Here is a 22,684-nt window from a genome sequence, read left to right as displayed (position 1 = left end):
TTTTAGGAACAGGTATACCTTGAAGATATCACAGATTTGGTTCTGCTGCTGCTGCTGCTAAGTCACGTCAGTTGTGTCTGACTCTGTGTGACCCCATAGACGGCAGCCCACCAGGCTCCACTGCCCCTGGGATTCTCCAGCAAGAACACTGGAGTGGGTTGCCATGTCCTTCTCCAGTGCATGAAAGTGAAAAGTGAAAGTGATGTCGCTCAGTCGTGTCTGACTCTTCGTGACTCCATGGACCGTAGCCTACCAGACTCCTCCGTCCATGGGATTTCCCAGGCAAGAGTACTGGAGTGGGTTGCCGTTGCCTTCTCCAAGATTTGGTTCTAGACTATTGCAAAAAGAGCAAGTCACATGATTTTTTGGTTTTCCAATGCATATATAAAAGTTATCAATATATTTACACTATTCTGTATTCTATTAAGTATACAACAGAATTATGTAAAAAAAAAATCTACAAATACTTTATTGCTATTATCTGAGCCTTTGGCAAGTCATTACAGAAACATCAAAGATCACTGATCACAATCACCATAACAAATATTAACAATAATAATGAAAAAGTATGCAATGTTGCAAGCATGATGAAAGTGAAATACAATAAAAAGAGGTCTGCCTGTAGTATTTATTTTTCAAGGAATTTGTCTGTTTCATCCAAGGTGTAGAACTTACTGGAGTAAGACTGTTTATAAAATTGCTTTGTTATTCTTTTAACATGTATAGGGACTGTAAGTGACTTCAGCTTTTTCATTACTAATACCGGAAACTGTTTCCTTTCTTTCTTCTAGAATGCTCCTTCAAAATGTGAACGCTATGCAACACTAACTTCTTCTACTTTACATAAAAGACATAGTCAAAAATGGTCCACCACATCAAAATTCACAAAGCAAATGAATACTGTCCAAAGATGTCACAAAAGAAGCTACACACTTAATCCTAAAAAAACATTCTTAGAATTTTCAGAGCTCACTGAGTTTCAGAAGAAAATCTGTCATAGAAAAGCCATGTAATGCAAAAAGCTGGAAGAAACCTTGGAAATGAAAAACTCCAGATGAGAAAAAAAGACCCAGAAAGTTAAGTAAAACTGCTTAATCCGAAAAGCTTGATGGTAAAAGCTGGATAAAGGGATTTCTTGAAATACTTTATAATTTCTTTTCCTTGTTAGTTCCACCAGAAGACTTAACATGGAACACTGGGCTAATAGATACTAAATATTGTTGTTCCTCAACTCAACCTGTACTCTTGGGCCAAGTGTGGAGAAAAGGGAGTAATGACAGTATTTCCACACTGCAGGTAGATAAAAACCAAAAAACCTATTTCTAAGATGTTCTCCAACTGGTTTTCCTGCTGAAGGTGTTTGTACTGCTGTTTTCTCCTTTTGGTTTATTTACACTGTGGTTCAAATCAAAATATGCAATAAGTTAATGAAAAAGCATACATTTATAAGGTCAGATAACATATCTTCAAGTTTTCTAAGTTATTAATAACTTGCCTTATGTCATACTCTTGGGAGGGAGGTTCAAGAGGGAAGAGGACATACATATACCTATGGCTGATTCATGTTGATGTATGGCAGAAACCAACAACAACACTGTAAGGTAATTATCCTCCAATTAAAAATAATTGATTTTTTAAGTCATATTCTTTTTTCTTTTAACCTAAGTATACTACGTAGGTCAGTAACATACCTTATTCAAAAGATGTGGCTCTCAATGATTTCCATTGTTTTGTAAACCAAATCCAACCCTAATTCATTACACCACATTTCCAAGCTTTCCTTTTATCTATTTCTATATGTTGTGCTTGAATATGCTAGTTGCCCTTTTCTTTAGCACTGTATCACTCCCCACCATCAAGTCCCCCCAAAATACGGTATTTTCACAAAATTAAGCATTTTCAAGAGTCTTCTTTAACTTTCAGGACCAATTAGTTAAAAGACTTATTTGTGGCTGCTCCAGAGCTCAATCTGGTTTATCACCAAGAATGTAATACTGCAACCACAGTCTCTGCTTTTCTTTTTCTTATTGACTTGCTTTTTATCTTAACACTAGGAAATTCCAGCATACAATTTATGTAATGGCTTTTACTTTCTTCTTGATGATGTCTTCCACAGACAGTTCCGGCTTTTTGCTCTAATTTGAACCACCTGCTTTTCAGGCCCCCTGGCAGAGCTGTTATCCTGGGATTTTCACTGGTGTCTTCGAGATTTAGTTTCTTGGATCTTGTTTCTTCCTTTTTTCTCTAACTTCTATTTCACTTTTCTGGGTGCATATTCAAGAACTCATGAAAGGTAAATTTTGGAGGTCCTTAAATTTCTGGAAATGTCTTTAATTTGATCTCTCACCTAAATAATCATTTGGTTGATATCAAATTCTGGATTTAGGAACTCAGAACTTTGAATTAACTGCCCTGTTGCTTTCTAATACCTATTGCTGCTGCTAAGAATTCCAATGTCAGCAGACTCTTATTCGAGGCCAAACGCTTCCCTGTCGAGCAGCTTCTAGGATTTTCTTTTTTGCTTTTGGACTTCTAAAATTACAAAAGAGGTTAACACCAAATATAGACCTCTTTTCATCTAAACTTCCCAAGTATCATAATGCTTTTCCAATCAGAAGATACGATTTTTCAGGTGAAGAAAATTTTCTCCTACTAATGCACTGGTTATTTTTGCTTCTGTTTTATCTACTACATGTTTCGAGATGTCTTTTAGGCAGATGCTATTACATTCTGTATTGTTCCCCAAGTTCCTTGCATATTTTTCCATATCTTTTGCTCTAATATTCTGAGAAAGATCCAAGAATTTATAGTTTTGTTAAATGCCTAGATAGGCTTTCTCACCAGCTGATGCAACTGTCTTCTACATACCAGCTACAAAACGATTCAAATTTGTGGTAGACTCTCAAATTACTACAAATTACTACTAGACTTTTCACTGCTAAAACTAAAAATGTCTAAGTGCTACCACGATGCCAAAATCTGACAGTATGGATAAAGAAAACAGAGGCAGCACTTCATTTTTCTTAAGACTACTCACCTAAAAATCTGAAATATTTAGAATATAGCAGACCATCCAGGGATTTTTTTTTTTTTTTTTAAGGTACTGTAACTACAAAACAAGGTAGCAAATTCAAGCCTAGGTGTTCAGGTTCATGCACTATACTTTATTACTCACCAATAAAGCTTTACTGAAAGAAAAGAGAATGTATGCAACTCTCAGTGGACTAGGTGAAATATGGTAGAGTTCAGGATCACTAAGCAACTGATAATCATGGTTGATGGACTCTTTAAAAGCATGAATTATTGAATACCTTTATGAAGATTTTAATCTAAAATAACAAGTGTATCAAAGTTAGTAACAAAATTTTTGTTGATAAAGTCTCTTCCAATAATTTTTGAGATGATGAATGATTTGGGAGTAAACCAGATATTACTCTTTAAAATACACAACACTGAAAAATTATAGTGAGTTAACTAGTCCATATAAGAAAGGAAACATAAAGGAATGCAGAAGTGAAAGAGGAAATCAAATGAACTTTAGATTAACTTTCTCTGTGAAAAAGTTTTGTTTTCAAAACAAAGAAACATCCGAGTATAAGTAAAGAATATGAACATGTAAACTTCCCTGAGACAATCTGACTGTGAGCAGAAATATTCAAACCAGAAACAAAACTACTTAAATATGAGACTGTTGACTTAAAATGAGAGCAGTGTTCTAGTGGCTAAAGCTGTCTTTAAGGTTTCTACAGATAGTTCATTATGCAAAGGGAAATGTTCCTTCAGAGCCTGCCAAGCTCCTCTTGGGTCATCTTCTAACAAAAGAAAACTGAGAAATCTCTTCAGATAAAAGACTTTTTTTAGTCCTTCATCTGCATTCAATCTACAAAACAGGCCCTATGTTTACCAACTTTATTAAAATTATTCAGTTATACTGGCTTTATCAACAGTAAAAAAATTAGCAGAATCTGACTTTCTACACACTTCCACCTGTGCTCCAATCTAGCCCTCTGCTAAACTATCTAACCTAGTATCTTTTACTCGGCCATTTTTCCAAGTTATCATGCCAAGTTACAACCACAGTCTGAGCAAATCACCCCAACAGAGTATACATTTCCTTCTCCAGACAGGTTAGCCAATAGAAAAAACAAAGTCACAATGGCCGGGAATAATTTAATTCAACAAAAACCAAATACTGAATTAAGAGACATTAAGATACACACACACACAAAATCAGAATACGTAAATATATCTTAGACAAGTCCAATTTTCCATAAAATCATTCATGTAGACAAACATAACATTAATCTGATAAGAGTTACTATAAGAGAGGCTGTACAGTATTGATCAAAGATACAACTCTGGAACATGACTGCTTGATACAAATCACAGCCTTTTTATTTTACCTGCTGCTGCGTCATCTTAGGTCAATTACTGACATCTCTGCTTTTTCATCTATACAATGGGAAAAGTAACAATACCTCTTTCATGAGACTACTGCAAAGGTTAAAAAGTAAATCTATGTGATATACTTAGAACAGTGCCTGGTATGTGTTAAATGCCATGTAAGTATTTGTTATTATTTATGAAAACAAATGGAGTGATTGCTAACTACTGGGTTTTTCTAAAGATACAGCCTTTAAAATTATCCAACTAGCGGTCTATACAATCCAGCACTGAGCTCATACTAACTTATTCAGTCAACAGATACTTATTCAGCATCTGCTCTATGCCAGGCATCACACTTCCACTTCTACTGTCAACACCTCAATTCTTTCAGTGGTGACAATGAGCTTAACCACCTCTTATTATTATTATTATTAAAGCTGGCTGTGTTGCATGCCATAGTGAAGTATACTTAAATAATAATTTCTCCTTTATATTACTCAGTTATTTTCCACTTTTTTCCCTTATTAAAAAATACATATAAAGGAAACTTTAGACAAATGTAAAGGTTGACAAACTCATAATGAATCCCACATACCCATCACCCAGTTTCAATTATTAACACATTAAAAATTGTATTTATAATCCACTTCAAGTATTTTAGAGAAAATCCCAGACACAGTAGGACCATGTCCATGTAACTGTTCAGTATTTAACATACATCTCTAAAATATTCTTTTAAACACAATATTATTCTAACTAAAACAGTAATTATTACTAATTAATTCCTTGATAGTAAATAATCAGTGTTCAAACTTCCCCAAATACCACAAATGATTTTACAGGTTTTTTTTACTCCATCGGATTTAGCAGTTGGGCACTGTGTCAATAAAATGAAGGTGACCTTAACAGTAACAGTTTCAATAAAAGTAGGAGATGAAAGCCAGAGTTGAGCAGGCAAAGAAATTAACAGAAATAAGGAAATGGAGATCACTGTATATGCTCTTGCAAAACTCAAATATGACAGAGAAGGGAGAAAAACTGGAAGATACATTCAGGATCAGGATCAAAGGGGAGCTGACTATGTAAACTGAAGAAAAATGAAGAAGCTGCAGACATAGGTAAAAATGGAAAGAAACTAAAAATTAAGGTCCGAGAGGTGAGAGGGGATGAGACTAAAAGCACAAGTGCAGAGGCTGACCTTGAATAAGGGAGATAACCCAAACTTTGACATTGAAAGCAAAGAGCTATTAAGCCTGACTAAGAGAATGGGAAAATTTCTGTGTGTGGCAGGCAGCGGGGTGATGGAGTGAGGAGGTAATGAGGTTAACACTTTGAAATGGCCTCAAGTTTCCTTGAGCATTTCTTAAAGCATTAGAATTAAGTCACTGATTAAAAGTAGGGTGCCAGAAAGAATAATGCATGGGGTTAGATAAAACGTCAAAGATCAGGATGGAATTTAGAGACTGAAAGAGGCAAATGACCAGACAGATGTAAGAATTAATCAGCATTCAAATCTTACGCAGATTTCAAAAAACAATTTCAAACATTACCCTTTCCATGAAGCTTTTCTTAATTTTCTTAACCAATGGTAATTTCCCCTCTTGGAGCCTTTGTTTTTATTGCTCATAGTGGTTTATTTCCACTGGGAAAAAAATGCATTTCTCTTTCTCCCAGTAGCTAGACTGTAAGCACTCTGTGGGTACTTACCTGTGTGTCACACACAAGATGATAAACAGTACTTTACAGTATATATTTAGAATCTTATTACCTTTTACAAAACAGTACAATTTAAATACTAAAAGAGCAAAAGAGACAGTAACTACTGATGATGTGAGAGGACTACAGAAGGTCTCCCAGAGAACACAGACCTGAGCTAGGTCTTAAAAGGGAAAAAAAGGCACAAGCTGAACAGGGAACAGTGTACAGTCAAGTGCCCCAAGGATTGGTGCTAACACTACACATGGTAAGAGCCGTTTACAAATAACACTCAGCTCTCTCATTAACAAAGTTTTGCAAATGAGCAAAAAAGACTACAATGTGTGGGTGGGGGGAAAAGTTGTGGTTTTAATGTGGATAAATTCAAATACATCCAAATCATGCATAAAATATATTCTAGTGGACCACTTAGGACAGAGGAAGACTTCATTTTTACTGGATGACAGGAGAATTCAGACAGACTCATACCTAGCTGAACAGTCACTAACAAGTACAGATCTTTAGCGACAAGGCTCAAGCCTCCTCAAAGCAGATGAAGTCAGAAGAAAGATGACTTAGTTCTGAGGATAAAACTGAAAGAAACAGCTTTAACAGCGTATGAAATCTATTTCAAATACTTACTATTTTAAAAAACTTGGCTTTCAACATCTTGGATACACTGAAGCGAACACCATCTTGCCTTTCGCTCTGGTACATTTTTCTCCACCATCAGGTAAATGACCCTCAGTCCCAGACTCACAGGGAGAGCAGAAGGTCAGAACCTGGGATGTACTGTCCCCTTAGGACCTCTGCTCCCTGATCAAGAAACAAAAACTAACCTCCCAGTACCTCATACCTTTCAGAGTTGTGCTCCCCACAGCCCACCCCAACTCTATTTGCAGCCTGAATCCTAGTTAATTACAGGCTTCTACAACCCATTCTTAGCCCACGGGCAACAGAAGGAATGCTCACACCACAGGCTCAAGCTGAACAGTAAGCAGCAAGGTACAATTCTGAGCAGAGCCCTTTCAATTCTAAAGAAACTGTGTAACTGACACATTAACTATAGCACGGACAAGAATTATAGATCGAGGTAACACTTGGGAGCACTAGTCTGTTAAGTTACTCTACCTTGAACACATTTCACAGGTCAGACGAAAATAGCCATAGACAATATGTGAACTAATGGGCATGGCAGTGTTCCAATAAAACTTTATCAATAAAACTGCTGGCAAGTAGTAGTTTACCAACCTCTGGCCTAGACAGTCATGATTAGTTATGGTTTTGGTCCATTCTAACAATACACTGGATACAACATTTTACCTTCACGCTTAAAACAGAAATATACAGCTATGTATGATCAAAGTTATATAAGAAATTCATAAGGGAAAGCTTGGGAGCAAACAAATAAAGTAAAATAAAATGTAAATAGCAGTAAAGATGGCCAAATTATGGGTAAGTGGTCAGAGTATCACCACAAAAAATTTTTTAATTTTATTAGTTACAAAATAGAAAATAAAATGGATTACAATGTATTAATAAACAATTATTAATAAACAATAAACAATTTAGTAATTTAGGCTTATGGTAACTGCTATAAAGAAAATAAACAGGGTACTATCCTTGTTACAATCTGAAGAGAGTAGAGAAAGAGAAAACATCTCCAAAGAGGGGACATTTATGCTGAGATCTGAAAGACAATAAAGTCGGTCAAGAAAAGAGCTGATGTAAGAGCATTTAATCAGAAAGCAAAAGAAAGCAAAGGTGTCGATGAGAAAAGAAAGTGAAAAGTGTTAGTCGCTCAGTCGTGTCTAAGTCTTTGCAACCCCAAGGACCAACAACTGTTCTGAGAAAACAAAGTAGACTAAAGAAACGATGAACGATGGAAAAACAGTTTTAATAAGACAAACCTCATTGCAAAGTAAGTTGTCTCCAAACAAGGTACAACCAGCTTCATCACACAGGGATGGCAGAAAAGGCAAGGAAGTTTCAGAAGAGTTTGGGAATTCTGGAACCTCAGGATTGTATCTAAATCTACCAAGGGTCCCCATGCCAATTTCCATGATCTCCCTTCTTCCCTAGTCATTGTACTTCCACACAAGAGACCTTATGATTTTTATTTAAGCTCCCTGGTCCTCTGATCCTTGAATCAAGAATTTGTAAGACTGCCATGTTCTTTATATTCTCCAGTATAGTCAGAAATAACCAGCCCACTCACACTTATACTCCTCATTCTGCCCAGAAAGGTCTTATGCAATAGCTGCTTAGTCTACCAGAGTTGTGCCTCCAATAAGCATTGATTTTACATAGCCACAGGCTAAATAAATTAATTGTTTACTTGAAGTTTTGTTAATCTGAAAAACTTCTGTTGGGTTAAGCCATTGAAATTTGAGGGTCAACTTGTAATTACAACACAGTGCAGACACTAATAGTAAAGAGATCTATAAAAAAAAATCTTTCACTATTCTGGTAACTCAGAAAGACTCTAAGTCAAATTCACTACCCATTTAAAACTGCTAAGAACTAACTTTGCCATACAAATACACAAAGGTGTATGATTTATACACGTACATATACAAAGATGTGAAAATAAATGAAATTCTTGATAAGAATATTTCACTTACAGTGTGAGCACATTTCCAAAGGATAACTTGCCTCATTTCCCTGGAGAAAAGAAATAATAATAATTAGTCACAAAACTGACACAAATGTTTTAGAAGATTGAACTCGAGTATTTTGAGTCATGAAACATTGAGCAATAGCCATGAACAAATGTAGCTAGACTATAAACATTTTTTTATTTAAAAAAATTATACAATATGATAGAAAGAGCTCTTGCATCAAACAGGCCTGAGCTGTAGCTCTGTCACTTAAGACACAAACATTTGATTAAAATTTATTTTACATATTCTTAACACCCTAAACATACTGTATACCAAATTTTAACACACTACAGACTGTCAATGCTATAACCTGTCTTGCTGGATGAACTCATTTTTGGGTAGAGTTCAGAATAAAGCTTCTCCTGCCATCTCTCTTTAATTGAAGAGCTTACTGAGACTTCAAAGCTGTTAAGAAAAATCTGTTACCTTTTATACCTGCATTGAAACTGAATTTTCTATATGCTATGCAACTAAAATAAGAAAAATAATAGGAAGGTAGGTCCAATGTAAGACAGCCAGCCACTTGAACTCCAGTTTTTTGTTTTTTTTTTTTTTTCATGAGAAGTCTTATCTCATGGATAAACTCTAAGTTAATACAATTTACCTGGATTCCTAACTTAAAATTTTACTTAAGGAAAAAAGTGCTGAAGAAAAACTACAGACCTGATCCAAGGCTTACATTTAACAATTTTTGATGACTTGGTACATGGAGGTCAAGTAAGTTGGTAAAAATCAGACCATTTGATTAATAATAGAATCAGGTACGTGTGTGTGTGAGTGCTAAGTTGCTTCCGTCGTGTCCAACTCTTTGTGACCCTGTGGACAGTAGCCCTCCTGGGTCCTCTTGTCCATGGGATTCCCCAGGCAAGAATACTGGAGTGGGTTGCCATTTGCTACTCCAAGGGATCGTCCTGACCCATGCACCGAACCCGCATCTCTCATGCCCCCCACATTAGCAGGCAGGTTCTTTATCACTAGTGCCACCTGGAGTAGCTCTAAATCTAAAACAGTAAAAATTTCAAGTATAACAGGCTCATATGAAGTAAAAATGATGAAGAAAATTTTTGAAAAAGTCAACAGAACTTAAAAGTAATACAAATTGAATTTTTAAAGTTTAGTATACCTTGCATCCTATATCCCAGCTATCTAATTGTGACCGTGTCTAGCAGGAAGTGTACAACAGGATTAACACTTAAATATTGGAATATACCAAAATGTTCCAGGAAGCTACTCAATACAGTCTGAAATGAGAAATATTTTAATCTGGCAAGTTAGCTTTCAAACTCTTAGAAGTATTCTGAGTAAACGTAAGGTCTAAGAAAAGTAAATTAGCATCTGTAATTCTTATCTTGCCAACAATTCTTATCTTGCAAATTATAGCAGATAATTTAACTGGATAGTCTAATTTTAGGTCAATTTAAACATCAAATATATATTAAACAGAGACAGAAGTAGCAAACATTGATTTAAAAAATGACATTATTAATGAGCAGAGATAAGAGTTCCACTTATTTTGCATCTTATTCAATTAACCTTACGATTCTTACCATGATTCTTACTTATCTTTTACTGTCTCACATATTTAAAAATTCCACTCTACCTTACAATTAAGTATGTTTCTTATGAGGCTCTCAAAAAAGTACAGTGATTCTTATACTGTCACTATAAGGTGTTTTTTTTTTTTTACTATAAGGTGTTTTTAAAATGCAGATGGTGACTGCAGCCATGAAATTAAAAGACGCTTACTCCTTGGAAAGAAAGTTATGACCAACCTAGACAGCATATTAAAAAGCAGAGACATTACTTTGCCAACAAAGGTCCATCTGGTCAAGGCTATGGTTTTTCCAGTGGTCATGTATGGATGTGAGAGTTGGACTGTGAAGAAAGCTGAGCGCTGAAAAATTGATGCTTTTGAACTGTGGTGTTGGAGAAGACTCTTGAGAGTCCCTTGGACTGCAAGGAGATCCAAACATTCCATCCTAAAGGAGATCAGTCCTGGGTGCTCATTGGAAGGACTGATGCTGTAGCTGAAACTCCAATACTTTGGCCACCTCATGCGAAGAGTTGACTCACTGGAGAAGACCCTGATGCTGACAGGGACTGGGGGCAGGAGGACGAGGGGACGACAGAGGATGAGATGGCTGGATGGCATCACCGACTCGATGGACACGAGTTTGAGTAAACTCCGGGAGTTGGTGATGGACAGGGAGGCCTGGCGTGCTGCGATTCATGGCGTCGCAAAGAGACACGACTGAGCGACCGAACTGAATTTTTTAAAAATGTTGTTTAAATGTTAAAATGTAACTGTTTCATAAGTGAAGGCAAAAGGGTTATGTAGTAGTTTCAGGGAGGACTTAGAAACCAGGTCCTTGTTTCTGCAGCCCACTGACCTTCACAGTGTTATCAATTCTTTATAAATGATACCATCCATCCTCTGCCTGTACCACTTCCTTCTAAGCAATCACAAGACCCAAGATCAATCTGGCTGGGGTTCTCGGGGCTTTTCCAACAACAGTGAATGCTTCATCTCTCTCCTAAAACTTATTTCAACCTCAACCTGTCTAACTTTATACCCAGAAAATATTCCAAATATTTAATATTAAGGTAAAATGTCTTTCCAAGATACCCCCAAATTAAGAAAAATATACATTTCCCTCATTTTTAAATATCTTCCAAATACAACTTTCACTATTTAACACAAACATAACAATGTACTGTAGAGTATATAATGTGTAGAAGTAAAATGTGTAACCAAAAAAAATGTAAAAAATTAATATATTTGTCAAGATCTTATACTACAAGGAAAACATTACATTATTTGAAGGTAGAGCATGATGCTGAAGACGCATATTGTAAACCCTAGATCAATACTTTATAATAAAAAATATATAATGGAATCATAAAAACAATCCAAAGAAAGGCAGATAAATAGGAAGCAAGGATCAAAAATCAAATGAGAAAAAAAATAGCAACTAGCAATTTAGATTTAAATCCAAGCATTCTGAGAATTATGTTTGATATAAATGGCCTAATAACTCTAATTAAAAGAATATATAAATATATGCTATCTACAAGAAGCCTACTTTACAGATAGGTTGAAGGAAAGAGATATACCATACAAGCAATAATCAAAAGAAAGATATAGTGGCTAGCAATAATGAACAATGTAGAATTAGTTCAGAGCAAGGAATATTACCAGTGGTAAAGAGAATTATTTCATAACCTTAAAAGAGTCAATTCATTTAGAAAGAGGTAACAATCTTGAAGCCACCCCGATGGGAAAGTGGCATACCACAGCAAAGAGTAGCCCTTGCTCGCCATAACTAGAGAAAACTCGCACAAAGCAGTGAAGACCTAGCAGAGCCAAAATTAAAATAAAGATTTAAAAAACCACTCACCAATGGCTGATGATTTAATATGGGCTGGAGACTGAACTCAACCACCATTGGTGAGTGGTTTAACAAATCATGCCTATGTAATGAAGCCTCCAGGGGAAAAAAAAACCAAAAATATGGGTTGGAGACCCCTTCTGGGTTTGGGAGCACCTGGAAACAGCATGGAAGCTCCAGGTGCCTTCCCATGTACCTCTTCCATCTGGCTGTTCCTGAGTTACATCCTTTCATAATTAGCCAGTGGTCCAGTAAGTAAAATGTTTGAGTTCTGAGATGCACTAGCAAACTAATCAAACTCAAGGTGGGGGTTGCTGGAACCTCCCATCTATAACTGGTTGGTCAGAACCTCAAGGAACAACCAGGACTTAGAATTCCCATCTAAGGGCTGGGGGGAGGGGTGGAGGCAATCTTGTAGGTCTGAGCCCTTAACTTATGGAATCTCATGCTATATCTAGATATACAGTGTCAGAACTGAGTTGAATTGTAGGACACCTGGAATCCAGGAATTCTGTGGCTGTGTAGGGAAAAATTCATTTTAACTGGGCCCCCAGAACCCTTTCATATACAGGTATCCCACAGTAATCACAGGGGATTGGTTCCAGGACCCTCCCAGATAGCCTAGTCCATGGATTCACTTCAGTCATGGAGTACTACAGTATTCGTTAGAAAAAAAAAATCCCTGTATTAGTGGACTCGCACAGTTCAAACACATGTTTAAGAGCCAACTGTATGCTTAATAACAGCTTCAAAATTAAATGTGTCAAACACAGAGAACTGAAAGGAATGAGACAGTCATATCTGGAGATTTTAACATTTCTCTCACAGTAACTGACAGAACACAAGGAGACCAAAGGATAAAGTAAACAGAATTATGGAAGATCAGAATAACACAGTATCAACCAAGATGTCCTAAAACAACAAAAGACTCTATTCTAGTGCACATGAACATTCATGAAGATAGACATTATTCTGAGCCTAAAAACAAAAGTCTTAATAGAGGATTGAAATCATACAGAATATATTTTCTCATTACAATGGAATTAAACAAAGATATCTGGAAACATTAAAATATCTGAAAATAAACAACACAATTCTAAATAACCCAAAAGTCACAGAAGAAATGAAGAGAGAAATCAAAATATTTTGAACAGAGTGAAAGCTGAACCGATCAGAATTTAAAGGCTGCAGGTTAAGTAGTCTTTTGAGGAAAGTACTACTGGAAGATAAGTCTAAAATGCAAAAATTGCTCCCACCTTTAAAAGCCAGAAAAAGAATAAATTAAACCCAAGGCAAGGGGAGAAAGAGAAAACTAAAACAGAAATTAATGAACTAGGAAGTAGACAAATGGAAAGAAAAATCAGTAAAATCAAAACTTCATTGTTTGGGAAAGGTCAATAAATAACACCCCAAGCAAATCACTATAGATCCTAGAGACATTAAAAGAAAAGTAAGTGTATATTTTAAAAAGTATGAAAATAAAATGTTTAACTCAGATGAAATGGACAAGTTTCTTGAAAAATTGAATCTACCAAAACTGACTCAAGAGGAAAAAAGAGGTAAGTTGAACAGATCTATTGCTATTAAATAGAATTTGAGGGGGAAAAAAATACCTTTAACAAAAAAACTAAAGACCTGATGCCTTCACTGGTCAATTCTATTGCATATTCAAAGTCCAAAAACATACAAATTCATTTAGAAAGCAGAAGAAATAATTCCTAACTCATTTTATGGGGCCAGCATTGCCTTGATAGCAAAATCAGACAACTACATTACAAAAAAGAAAACTATTCTCCAGTATTTCATGTCCATGCACACAAAACTCCTTAACAATATTTGCACTGTGGTGTTGGAGAAGACTCTTCAGAGTCCCATGGACTGCAAAAAGATCAAACCAGTCAATCCTCAAGGAAATCAGTCCTGAATATTCATTGGAAGGACTGATGCTAAAGCTGAAACTCCAATACTTTGGCCACCTGATGGGAAAAAGTGACTCATTGGAAAAAACCCTGATGCTGGGAAAGACTGAAGGTGGGAGGAGAAGGGGATGACAGAGGATGAGATGGTTGGATGGCATCACCAAGTCAATGGACATGAGTTCGAACAAGCTCTGGGAGTTGGTGAAGAACAGGAAAGCCCAGCGTGCTGCAGTCCATGGGGTCGCAAAGAGTCGGACACGGCTGAGCAACTTTTACTTTCACTTCACTTTCAGATTTTAAAGTCCATGAAGACAACAATTATCTTATTATGTTTTGATATTCCTTGCCAGGTTTAACATTATCCTAACTTTATTGACTTCCCTGGTGGCTCAGATGGTACAAGTGTCTGCCTACAATGCAGGAGACCTGGGTTTGATCCCTGGGTTCAGAAGATCCCCTGGAGAAGGAAATGGCAACCCACTCCAGTATTCTTGCCTGGAAAATTTCATGGACAGAGGAGCCTGGTAGGCTACAGTCCATGGGGTCGCAAAGTGTCGGACACAACTGAGCGACTTCACTTTCACTCACTAACTTTATTTAAGGAAGAGTTTTATAGGTACATATAAAAATCTACATAGCTTAAGGAATTTGGTTTAAGTGGACTTTTAAGCATCAGTGTGTTAACAGTGAGCCTGTCGCTTCAAGGAAAGCAACTGATACATGAAACATGAAAAAGAGAAAACCGCAATAAGAAAATAAAAGATATAAAGAACCACCAAACAGCAACTTTAGAACTGAAAACCAGTAACTGATACAGTAATGCAGTGAGTAAACGCAACAGAACAGAGCAGACAGAGGCAAGAGTCAGTAAACTGGTAGATACAGGAAAAGAAATTATCCAGTCTGGACAACAGAAAGAAAACAAACTAAAAAAATTAGTCTACAGAGCCTCGGGGAATTACAAACTGAGGGATTATAAAAAAGGTTTAACACCTGCCATACTTCTGAGATGAGGAGTATGTTTTAGAAGTTATTAAAATGGTCTGACTTTATCCTAGAAAAAAACTGATTTGTGAGAAATTGACAAATTTGTTTTTCAACAGATATAGACACTTGGACTGATTCTAACTTTCCCCTCAAGTCTGTGCTACTCACCATTTTAAAAAAATTTATTATGATTACAATTTTGGTACACATAAAAATCAGTAAGAACACTAAAATATTTTCTAAAGAAATTTTCTAGCAAAGAAATGCAAATATATTTGGATCTCTTTTACCTCACTTTGTTTAGAGTTACTTTGATCTTAAAGTGTCAAGATGTGAGAGAACAAAAATAAATTTTATAGATGCATACTATAAAGTTCAGAATATTTTCAAAGGGCATGCTGTCAGAATATTTAGACATTCATTTTTATCTAGTAGACTTTAAAACGTGACAACATTGTCTTATTTGGTTACAGGCTCTCCTTGTGAACTATAAATATTATTTCAGTAGTAAGAATACATGCTTGTTTATCTAAAGTACATATAAATGCTTAAAAGATAGCCGTATGAAAAGTGTGCATCAAGGAAAGTAGAACTCTAAAGTTTTTTTAATAACTGAACTTTTAAGAATTTGATTCTCCCAATATTCAGTCAAAGATGAAGTAGGTCTTCATAAATGTTCCTTACCCAACTGAGTTAGTTTCCCCAAAGTATATTTTTCTGAAGTTTTGCTTTTTTATTTTCCAAATTATGAATGGGTGGGACTTCCCCAGTGGTCCAGTGGTTAACAAACCACCTTGCAAATGCAGGTGACGTGGGTTTGATCGGGGAACTGAGACCCCCGTGCCACAGGACAACTAAGCCCACACACGGCAACCACTGGGCCCGTGAGACTCAGCCCGAGCCCACGGCCAGCAACAGAGGACTCTGCGTGACGCGACACCAGTCCCCAGGGTCTCAAGCTTAAGGCCTGAGGCGGCCAAATAAATTAACTAATACTTTTTAAACAATTACGAATGGGTCTCCAATTTTATCAAATGCACTTTCTTCATCAACTGATACAATCATGTGACTTTTGTTCTTCAGAATGTTAATATGATAGACTATATTAATATTAAAATTTTTTTTTTCTTTTCAAAGGGAGTTAAGAGGAGAATGAAACAGCTGGCTGAAAACTCAACATTCAAAAAAATGAAGATCATGGCATCCAGTCCTATCACTTCATGGCAAATAGATGGGAAAACAATGGAAATAGTGACAGACTTTATTTTCTTGGGCTTCAAAATCACTGTGGATGGTGACTGCAGCGATGAAATTAAAAACGTTTGCTCGTTGGAAGAAAAGCAATGACACACCTAGACAGTATATTAAAAAGCAGAGACATGACTTTGCCTGCAAAAATGTCTGTACAGTAAAAGCTAAGGTTTTTCCAGTAGTCATGAACAGATGTGAGAGCTGGACAATAAAAAAGGCTGAGTCCTGAAGAACTGATGCCTTCGAACTGTAGTACTGGAGAAAACTCGAGAGTCCCTTGGACTGCAAGGAGATCAAACCAGTCACTCCTAAAAGAAATCAGTCCTGAATATTCATTGGAAGGACTGATGCTGAAGCTGAAACTCCAATACTTTGGCCACCTGATGCGAAGAATCGATTCATTAGAAAAGACCCTGATGCAGGGAAAGATTGAAGGCAGGAGGAGAAGGGGATGACAGGATGAGATGATTGGACAGCATCACAGACTCAATGGACATGAGTTTAAGCAAGCTCCAGGAGATGGTGAAGGACAGGGAAGCCTGGCATGCTGCAGTCCACAGGGTCACAAAGAGTCAGACACAACTGGGCAACTGAACAACAGCAACCTCAAATGAATAAATCTCTGGATGGTTATTTAGAATGGGATAAATAAAATAGACATTTACATTATTAAACAAGATTTGATATTACTATACTACCTAACTGGGGGACTTCCCTGTAGATGGTAAAGAATCTGCCTGCAATGTAGGAGACCCTGGCTCAATCCCTGGGTCAGGAAGATCCTCTGGAGAAGGAAATGGCGACCCACTCCAGTATTCTTGCCTGGAGAATCCATGGACATTGAAGCCTGGTTGGCTATAGTCCACGGGGTCACAAAGGGTCAGACACGACTGAGTGACTGACACCACTAATGTCAGTTGATTTTCAAATAATAAAGCAGCCCTGCTGCATCCATGCAATGAGCCATACACGGTTATGATATTTAAAAAAATTTTTTTTCACCTAATGTTTAATTCTGTTTGCTTATATTTTGTTAAGGATTTTTGCATCTACACTGATACAGAAATACTGACCTATAGTTTTCTTCTTTGCATCTTTTAAAAATTCTTTTTTTTGGTATCAAGGCAATAGGACTATTTAAACTATTTCATGCCGGGTGAGGTGTGGTGGTTTGTATTTTTCAAGAAACTGGTCCATTACATCAAAGCTGTCAAATTTAGGTGTGCAGAGCTGTTCATAGTATTTATTATCTTGTTCACATCTTCAGGGTCTATGATAATACTATTGTGTTTTATTCCCGATACTGTTACTTTGCTGCTGCTTTAATTTCTCTCAGTGTGGCTAGAAGTTTATTGGTTTAGTGATCTTTTTGAAGAACCAGCTCTTTCTTTCACTGATTTCCTTTACTGTCCTTCTGTTTTCAATTATCCTGATTTCTGTTTTTATTTCTTTCCTTTGGGTAGATTTTTCTCTTTCTTCAGTTCTTGAGGAGGGAGCCTTTTTTCTTTCTCTCCTAGGAATCCAATGACACAAGTGTTAAATCTTTTTTTATAGTCCCACAGTTTCCTGAGGCTCTGTGGATTATTTTTATCATTCTGTTTTCTTTCTCTTCTTCAGACTAGGTAATTTCTTTTCCTCTATCTGCCAGTTTACTGACTCCTCTGCTCTCTTCTGTTGAGTTTACCCACTGCATTACTGTATCAATTACTGTTTTTTAGTTCTAAAACTGCCATTTGCTTCTTGGTTAGATTTAATAAAATTAATACTTTTTACTGCTTTACCAACGATATTGAGAGAAACTGGTGTTTTTTTTAAATTGCAACTGCATGGCAGTGAATATAATGACTACTGATACAGTACAGTGTCACTGTTTCATTCATGCTAAGGTATCAGCAGTTTTACCTGTCACTGCTTTTGCACCATCAATGCAAATGTAAACAGAGTGAATAAAACAAATATTATTTCTGTGTTATAATGAAAACAGCTTTTGCTGGTGGACCCCATGAAAGGGTCCTGGAGATTTCCCAGTTATCATGAACCACTCTGAAAACTAATGATCCAAAGATCTTATTTAAATTTTGCCAACTGAGAAAAGCGGCATTTGAAGAGAAATTCACCAGTGAAAAAGAAAATCTAACATAGCAACAAAACCAGTAGACTATGCACCTGTTCTACTTTTTCTAATATTCTATTATGGTTTCATAATAACAGTCTATATATTATTCTATAATACATAAGTGTGTCCCAATAGCATTCTTTATGAAAAAAAAAGTCTTGGATCATGTATTGTGATTAACAGCCATGTCGCTCTTAATTAAGAGTACTTTAAACTGGAACAATTCTTCAGTCTGTTTATCTCTTTTGTAACTCTGATATTTATAAAGAATATTTGCCAGTTATTCTGTAGACTCTCCTTCAAAGGGTTTACCTAATGCTTCCTCATGATTTGATTTGGGTAAAATACTAAAGAAGTGGTAATATGTTCTTGCCAGATAGTGGGGGAAAGGTAATGTTGGTTTTTCTCATTACTGGTAACTCTGATCACTTAGGGGCTTCCCTGATAGCTCAGTTGATAAAGAAATGCCTGCAATGCAAGAAACCCCAGATAGGCTACCCACTCCAGTATTCTGGTCTGGAGAATTCCACGGACTATATACTCCATGGTGTAGCCAAGAGCGGACATGATTGAGCGACTTTCACTTTGACTGATCACTTTGACTGGATAGATTTCTCCTTCATAAAGTTATATTTTTCCCTTTGTACTTAATAAGCATCTTATGGGAAGATATTTTTTGGTCTATGTAAATATCTAAGTTACTCCTCAAATTTTCATCCATTCATTTTAACATCAACTGATGATTCTTGTCTGAGTCAATTATATCATGATGGCTGCTGAGTTAGCCACCCTCCAAGATGATTTTCACCTCCTGATATCCCCCTTGCCTTGTGTGACTTGTATAATCCCCTTGCCTTGCGGTGACTTGCCTTTAACCAACCGAGTAGGACAATATTAAGGGGATATCACTTTTGTGATTAGGTTACAAAAGACTGTGACTTCCAAACCTTGCCAACAAGTCTCTTTCTATAACCTCATCTTGCATGCTTTAATGAAGCTCACATAGCAAGATGACCTCTAGTCAACAGCCCACAAAGAACTAAATGTTGCCAACAACATTGTGGAAGTGTGGAAATCAGAGTCTTCCCCAATCAAGCATTCAGATGAGACCACAACCCACAGACTAGCACCTTCATGTCAGTCTTTCGAGTTTCCATGAAGTAGAAAACACAGCTAAACTCAGGGAAACTGTGAAATAATGTGTGTTATTTTAGGCTACTACACTGTCGGGTAATTTGTTCTGAAGTAATAGATGACAGACACAATTGCCATATGGTATTTTTCTAATTTCATCAATCCTTCAACATTTCTTATTTGGTTTCCTCCTGTAGGAAAGATTTCTTTTTCCTCCATATCCACAAGTACTTATGTATTTCAGCATGGACTTAATCGGTTTATTTCAATGGGTTATAATCTTTTGTCATCATTATCTAACTCAATGTTTAAATTGTCCCACATGTGACTAGTGGGAACCTTCCCCTTTAGGCTAGTTCCTGTGTTCTTTTAATATATTCCCATCATTTTATGAGCCTTCCTTACCTTCGGGCACAAGATGTTGCAAGCATACACTGCACTTTGCCTGCCCCAGTCCTGAAATCAGCTTTTTCTCCAAGGAGCTCAAGATCCTTTTGGTGGAGAATGGTTAACGGTAACACTTTATGAAGAAAAGTTCTTAATTTTAAAGCAGCCTAGCTTATTCATCTCATTTTACACTATGACGAATTCATAACACACCTGATTACTTTTTCACTGAGCTGTCTGAATCTAAGTATAACTTTGCTATATGAATTTGTAGCTGTTTATACTGCTTTATTAACATTCCAAGGTATTTTTCTGCATGTAAAGAGCCTCCCATTTATACCCTTTAACAGAGCCGTGAGTGAGGAGAGGGAAAAATGCCCATCCATGTGCAATACAATATGTGAGGCATGATCAAAGTATAAACACTGCAGTTTCTCAAGTCCCCTAAACACACAATTTGAAACTGCAGGGGAGCTATGGACATGAAGGTAGATATATCCACCAAGTACAGAACCTGCACTTAGAGGAAAGATCTTAACTAGAGATATGGTCTTGGACATTATCAGCATACAGATAGTAACCTTCACCACTCAAAGGGGAGTTCATTTAAAAAGGAAAACAAAATAAAAAATAGCAAAATACCCACACTTAAAAAATTAGATGAGAAATTCACTAAGGACAAAAATTATTAAAAACAGGGAGTCAGTAGAATATGGTCCTATGCAAATAGTTTAATATTCCTTCATGGTTTTATCATAATCTATATTATTTCATGATGTTTTCTTAGACCATAATAGAACATACATAGTATTTTCATTCTATTAGGGATCATAATCTAATACAGTTCTAAAAATTGTACAAGGAAAAATTTTAAGTATGAAGGAGTTAAGAGTCACAAAGGGGACAAATTACAATTATTTCCATGGCAGGGGTTAAGTCCAGACTTCAAAACTCATACTATTAAAAATAAGATATAACTTTAATTTGATCAATAGAAAGTCTTAAACCCTCCAGATACTTTAAATGTATTCACCTAAATTTCAGTAATTAGTTCGAACTAAGCACGCAGTAGGGACTGACATGTACACACCGCTGTATTTAAAATAAAATGCCTTTCAATGGGGGGAAAAAAAAAAGACTATGCAGTACAATAAATGTTGTTACTTTGTCAAGTTCTAACGGACCTTTTTTAAGGCAAAAACTGATGGATCTAGAACATAATCTTTAAAAGTTAGCTTTGTGAATATAAACGGGGATGGAAAAAGAAAAGTTAACTCTATGGAATACAAAAAAATAAGAAGAAATACTATGTGCTGTGCACTCCATTAGCAACTTCACGTATCTTATCTCATTTATCTTCCAAAAAAACTTCCGGGTAAACGAAGCGGCAAGGTTAAACAGTTTGTACAAGGTCACACAGCTGGTGGTAGTGGAGATCAAATTTGAACCCAAACTAATGTAATTTCTATAGTATTCTTATCAATATATCATAAAGCCACACCCTTTCTGCATTATACAAGAGAAAGAAGTCAGTGAAACCATTTTCATCACGTCTTAGAACACTTAAGTTCAAAGAGGCTTGTTGCTGACAACTCATACTAGCAAAGCAATTTAAAATATGTTGCTCATATATCTAACACAATGGTAACAATTGCAGAAACATGACAATGAGAGGGTGTGAGATAGGTGGAGACAGCTGAGAAGAGGGGTAAAGGAATGGAAAGTATAAAATAAATGGAAATGGTCCAACAAATTCTTGTAGGGAACAGTACTAATTGGTACTATATTTTACTTTAAAAACATACACAATCCCAAAACAAAACAGAAAACTCTAAAGTCACAGCATGTTCAATAATTATAACTGAGAAAATAATCTCCAGAGGAAATAAAGTCCCAGTAGTGGAAGAGTTATGGACTATGGTAAGAGACCACAGGATATAGCGGCTACAAGATATAGTTTTAGTAGAGACAATGTATGGTGATTATGGAGAAGGCCAAGGAACACTAAAGCAAGGGTGAAAATGAAGACAACACAACAGTGGAACCAAGAGGGGCAATAGGACACAGGTACTTAAATTCTGAATGAAAACTGTTTTATCCAGATAAATGTTAGATGATAACAATGAGAAGAAATAAAGGAACGTTCAGTCAGACAGAAGGAAATGATTTTGCAGGAGAAATCAGAAGTAATAATCTGTAAGGTAGCCAAATCAAGTCTACCACCTCAGGTATTCTTTTTTTAATTGAGATACAATTTAGACATAACATTGTATTAATTTCAGGTGTATAACACAATGATTCAATATTTATACATATTGCAAAATAATTACCACAAAAAGCCAAAACTCAACACCTTACATAGTTAACAATTCTTTTTCTTATAATGGAAACTTAATTATTTTACAATATTTTGTTGGTTTCTGTCACACATCCACATGGATCAGCCATAGGTATACATATGCCCCCTACCTCTTCAACCTGCCTCCCACCTCCCACCCCATCCCACCCCTCTAAGTTTTCACAGAGCACTGGTCTGAGCTAAGTCATGTAGCAAATGCCCACTGGCTATCTACTTTACATATGGCAGTGTGCACGTTTCCATGCTACTATCTCCATTCATTCCACTCCTTCCTCACCTCTCCACGTCCAAAAGTCTGTTTTCTATGTTTGCCTCTCCACTGCTCCCCTGCAAACAGGTTCATCAGTACCATCTTTCTAGATTCCATATACATACGTTAATATGTATTTTGCTCTTTC

The 22,684-nt window shown here is 36.3% G+C and overlaps 1 protein-coding gene across 1 annotated transcript in view; it reads right to left on the bottom strand.

The window, feature by feature from the left end:
- PPP3R1 (protein phosphatase 3 regulatory subunit B, alpha) overlaps nucleotides 1–22,684 on the bottom strand; it is a 57,946-nt gene that overhangs the window by 15,553 nt on the left and 19,709 nt on the right. The window contains exon 2 of the mRNA XM_061155168.1: nucleotides 8,706–8,745. Coding sequence (XP_061011151.1) covers nucleotides 8,706–8,745 — 40 coding nt within the window. The remainder of the gene's footprint in view (nucleotides 1–8,705; nucleotides 8,746–22,684) is intronic.

This window comes from Dama dama, chromosome 11, assembly GCF_033118175.1.
Source record: "Dama dama isolate Ldn47 chromosome 11, ASM3311817v1, whole genome shotgun sequence".
In the NCBI taxonomy this organism is placed as follows: domain Eukaryota; kingdom Metazoa; phylum Chordata; class Mammalia; order Artiodactyla; family Cervidae; genus Dama; species Dama dama.
The sequence above is the reverse complement of the archived record's forward strand: the minus strand, read 5'-3'. Positions and strand labels throughout refer to the sequence as shown.